Raw genomic sequence first — 5,244 nt, 5'->3', positions numbered from 1 at the left:
TTTTTTTTTGTCCAGTCTGTGGGCTCTTACTGTGTTACTTACCTTGGCTAGAATACAGTAATGTCATCGTCTCTCACAACAACCTAAAACTCCTGAGCTCAAGCAGTCTTCCTGTCTCAGCCACCTGAGTAGCTGGAACTGTAGGCACTTGGCTTATTTTTCAATTTTTTTTTTTTTTTTTTTGAGATAGAGTCTCAGTATGTTACCGTTGATAGAGTGCCATGGCGTCACAGCTCACAGCAACCTCAAACTCTTGGGCTCAAGTGATTCCTTTGCCTTAGCCTCCCAAGTAATTGGGACGACAGGTGCCTGCCACAGTGCCTGGCTGTTTTTTTTTCAGTTGCAGTTGTCATTTTTGGTTAGCTGTCCCAGGTCTGGTTCGAACCTGCCAATGTCAGGGTATGTGTGGCTGGCACCATAACCACTGTGCTATAGGCACTGGGCCTAATTTTTCAATTTTTATTAGAGATAGGGTCTCACTCTTGGTCAGGTTAGTCTTGAACCCTAGAGCCCAAGCTGATGCTCCTGCCTTTTCCACCTAGAGTGCTGAGATTATAGGTGTGAGCCACTGTGCCTTTTTTTTTCTTTCTCCTTTTTTTTGAAACATAATCTCACTTTGTCACTGTGGGTAGGTGGGTAGAGTGCTGTGGAATCATTATACCTCACAGCAACCTGAAACTCTTGGGCTCAAGAGATCTTCTTGTTTCACCCTCCCAAGTAGCTGGGACTATAGGCATGTGCCATCTCACCTAGCTAGTTTTTTCTGTTTAGTAGAGGTGGGGTCTTGCTCTTGCTCAGGATGGTCTCAAACTCCTGAGCTCAAGCAATCCACCTGCCTCAGCCTCCCCAGAGTACTAGGATTACAGGCATGAGCCACCATGCCCAACCGCTGAGTATTATTCTCATTGGCCTCACAGACTAACCATTTCCCTCTTTGGAGGCATTTAGGTTACATCTAGTGTTTTTCTTTCTTTCTTTTTTTTTTTTACATCTAGTGTTTTTCAAATTCTAATATTTGTATCCTTACATATAAGGCTGTATTCTCATATGAGACTCCAAAAGATTTGTACCACTTCTTGTTACCCACTCTGTGGGCCATTTTAGTGCAGTGCCTTCCTTGGGCTTTTTAGAGGGCACTTAATCCTGTGTGAACAAAAATATAAATGCTGATGATGACAGAGCTTGATTTGGTACTCAACCCTTGCCAGGACTTACGTGGAGAGTCTGACAAACCTCATGCTATTATTGCTTCCATTTTCCAGAGATGGCCATGAGGTTCAGAGTCACCCTCATGATCACCAACAAGCCAAGGTGGTACCATGCTACAACATCCCTTCACCATTTTATTCTTGTAGATTCTGATGATGGTAGGCCTCCCTGCTGCTGGCAAGACCACATGGGCCATTAAACATGCAGCCTCCAACCCTTCTAAGAAGTACAACATTCTGGGCACCAATGCCATCATGGATAAAATGCGGGTAAGGACAGCTGCTGGACTCTTCCTTATCCACCTCCCACCTTCTCAATGCTGCCCTGCTACTAGGACTACTCATTCTTCACCACATCTTGCCCACAGGTGATGGGCCTACGTCGGCAGCGGAACTATGCTGGCCGCTGGGATGTCCTGATCCAGCAGGCCACCCAGTGCCTCAACCGCCTTATCCAGATCGCTGCCCGCAAGAAACGCAACTATATCCTAGATCAGGTACTTAACTGGTGATAATGATGTTCTTGGAAGTGGTGAACCTGTTGGGAGCATATGAATTCTCCTCTAATTTTTTACTTCTTTTTTCTGTAAATGGTCTTTGAACACAGTGCTGATCAGGGGGGTCAGCTATGTTTTCCTGACACGGTCCTAGTCCCTTAGTAAATAGCTTTGAGCTCAGTCTGTGGTTGAGGTCTGCGACCATCATTTAGGCCTCCTAGCTTAGGCTCATCATTGAGCCCAAAGAACACATTAGGTGGGAGCTATTTAGCAAATGGGAAGAAGTGTGAACTTCTCAGCCTACAGACTGGGGCTTGAATCTCAGCTCTTCCAATTCCTAGTTGTGTACCAGCTAACTTTATCCTCTAAATCTCCATCTCCTGGTGTGTAAAATAGGAATCGTAATGACACCCATGTAGCAAACATAGGATCTAACACTTGGCAGCTAGTGATTATTGTTAATTATTTTACAGAATAGGTATATCTCAGCTTCTCTTAGGAACTTTCATGATTGGCAGGTACATATCTAAGTCATATCTACTTTCATTTCCATTAAGGGAATTTTTTTTTTTGAGACAGACCCTCAAGCTGTCCCCCTGGGCAGAGTTCCATGGCATCACAGCTCACAGCAACCTCCAACTCCTGGGCTCAAGCGAGTCCCCTGCCTCCGCCTCCCAAGTAGCTGGGACCACAGGTGCCCGCCACGACACCCGGCTATTTTTTGGTTGCAGCCATCGTTGTTTGGCGGGTCCGGGCTGGGGATTCGAACCCGCCACCTTAGGTGTACGTGGCTGGCGCCTTAGCCGGTTGAGCTATAGGCGCCAAGCCGGAACTATTCTTAACATCAGAGGATCTGGGAACCTTTGAAATTGAACATATAATACTGTGTGGAGGTGTGTCCTTTAAAACACACATATACCGCTCTGTGCCTATGGCTCGAGCGGCTAAGGCGCCAGCCACATACACCTGAGCTGGCGGGTTCGAATCCAGTCCAGGCCCGCCAAACAACAATGATGGCTGCAACCAAAAAATAGCCAGCGTTGTGGCGAGTGCCTGTAGTCCAGCCACTTGGGAGGCTGAGGCAGGAAACTCGCTTGAGCCCAGGAGTTGGAGGTTGCTGTGAGCTGTGATGCCACAGCACTCTACCCAGGGTAACAGCTTGAGGCTCTGTCTCAAAAAAAAAAAAAAACAAAAAACACATATACACATAAAAGCCAGATAGTTTTGAGTTAGGATAGGAAAACTGTTCATGACTTTCATCATTTTCAAAAGGATAAGTGACCCAAAATGATTAAGGATCCCTATCTCAGTAATGAGTTCCACTTTGTTATTGCCTATGCAACCTCATACTTCACATATGTTCTGAAGACTCTCAGGTTGCAAAGTATGTTTCCTGATTTCCAGTATTTGGGGATCTACAAATAAGCTTCCGTTACCCTCAGTCTCAAATGTGCGCTTTCTTAAGAACCTGTGAGTGGCTGGGTGTGGTGGCTCACACCTGTAATCCTAGCACTGTGCTCAGCTGAGGCAGGAGGATTGCTTGAGCTTAGTAGTTTGAGGCTTATCTGAGTGCGAGTGAGACCCCCGACTTATAAAAAAAAATTGAAAAACTCAGCTGGGCGCCATGGTGAGCACCTGTAATCCCAGCAGCTTCGGAGGCTGAGGCAGCAGGGTGCCCATAGCCCGAATTTGAGGATGTAGTGAGCTGTGACGCCATTGCACTCTGCTCAGGGCATAGGTTAGAACTCTGTCTCAACAACAACAAAAAAAAAAGAGGGGGGGGGGAATAAAAGAACCTGTGAGTGAGCAAATATATAAACGGAGTAATGCCACACCCTTGTAACCTTAATGAAATACCCTGTGTACAGGTAGCCCCACTCTTTTTTACTATGCATTCAGAGGGATCCTGGTGAGAGTAGAGCTAGAGACAGTGGTTGGCTTGTCAGAAAGGAATTACCAGGGACCACGTTGCCTTCACCTATGGGTGAGGATCTTATGCAAACAGTTGAACACAGGATAATCTGAAAGCTACTCAAAGTTCCCCCACCTCCACCCCATCAATAATTCACTGAGCCAGCTGTCTTCCCACTTTGAAGATTTGTTTTTAAGACCTTTGGTTTCACTTTGTGGCATTCTCATCAGGACATTTTGGGAAATTTAGTCTAACTTGGGCCCCAATTGGACTCATCCTGAAGGCAGAGTAATAGTATCATTTCAACACCCTGAAGGTACCTATTTTGGACATCCCAGCAAGTATTTCCCTGCCTGTTTTTTTTTTTTTTATTAGTGGTTTCCTGGATAAATCAGCTATGAAACTTTTTTCAAATATGTGGCCCAGTGGAGAAGAATTGTACTCAGGGAGTAGGGTTGTCCAGCAGCTCTGTCTAAGAATCCTAAGTGGCTTTTCTCCGGAGGACAGTTCCCTGCCAACTCAACCAAGCACGTAACAGCTGAGCACCATAAGGCTTACTGTCCGCCTTTATAGCTGGTGCTGGCTTGTTTAAGGACAGAGTCCAAGACTACACTAGGTATACCTGTGGTTTTCAGACTGCCAGCCTCCTGGTGGAGGGACATGCAAGTTTGGCCAAGTGATCCAGGCCAACATTGAGGCGAAGAATCTAAACTCCGAAGGTGGGGGACGAGAAAGATTGTCTGGTTAACCACAGATTAGAGAATTGACTCGGGCCTGGGAAAGAAGTCTAAATCAGTGGTTTGACTGCTTGGCCTAAATTCCAAAAATGCGTTCCAGAAAATGTGAGGGAGGTTGAGCAAAGTGTGAGTGTGAGTGTGTGTGCACACGCACGCACGCACATGTTTCTGTGTAGGAGTAGAATAAGCAGGCAGGCAGGCCCCTGGCCAGATCCAGGCACTTCTCACCCCAGTAGTTTTGGTAATTACAAATAAGTTGATGATGCACAGCTGATAGATAATTTCTAGGCAAGGTGGAACTTACGAAGGGGAGAACAGTAATATAGGCAAAGTCCCTGCATTTCCTAGATCTTATCCCAGGGTCATCTTTTTCCTTCGAGTTTTCCTGAGTTGTGAAACCTCCCTACATTTGGCTCTTCTAGACCTCTTGTTATGTAATTGGCCTCAGAAATGCCCATCCTTGAAAGGGAAGAACAATGTGTCTGCAGAAGCAAGATAGGCCTGTGTAAGCCAGGATTCTGTCTTCGTCTGGCTAGGACCATAGGTCCTACCCTAGGATGCATCTTTTTTTGTTTGTTTTGTTTTGATTTTTTGTTTGTTTGTTTTTGGCCAGGGCTGGCTTTGAACCCAGGCATATGGGGCCGGTGCCCTACCCCTTTGAGCCACAAGCACTGCCTGCATCTTTTCTTTTTTTTTTCTTCCTGAGACAGACTCTTACTCTGTGGCCCTGGGTAGAGTGCCATGGCATCATCATACCTCACAGCAACCTCAAACTCTTGGGCTGAACAGTCCTATTGTCTCAGCCTCCCTAGTAGCTGGGACTATAGGCACCTGCCACTATGCTTAGCTAGTTTCTCTGTTTTTAGTAGAGACAGGTTTTTTTTTTTTTT

At 46.0% G+C, this 5,244-nt stretch overlaps 1 protein-coding gene across 6 annotated transcripts in view; it reads left to right on the top strand.

Annotated features, from left to right (window-relative positions):
- Positions 1 to 5,244, top strand: part of HNRNPUL1 (heterogeneous nuclear ribonucleoprotein U like 1) — a 50,146-nt gene that overhangs the window by 28,367 nt on the left and 16,535 nt on the right. For all 6 annotated transcript variants that reach the window (XM_023508236.1, XM_023508237.1, XM_012812925.2 and 3 more), the window contains 2 exons: positions 1,356 to 1,478; positions 1,577 to 1,705. In XM_023508236.1, the coding sequence (XP_023364004.1) occupies positions 1,356 to 1,478; positions 1,577 to 1,705 (252 nt within the window). The remainder of the gene's footprint in view (positions 1 to 1,355; positions 1,479 to 1,576; positions 1,706 to 5,244) is intronic.

This window comes from Otolemur garnettii, unplaced genomic scaffold, assembly GCF_000181295.1.
Source record: "Otolemur garnettii isolate 467f Iridium unplaced genomic scaffold, OtoGar3 scaffold00233, whole genome shotgun sequence".
NCBI classification, from domain to species: domain Eukaryota; kingdom Metazoa; phylum Chordata; class Mammalia; order Primates; family Galagidae; genus Otolemur; species Otolemur garnettii.
The sequence above is the reverse complement of the archived record's forward strand: the minus strand, read 5'-3'. Positions and strand labels throughout refer to the sequence as shown.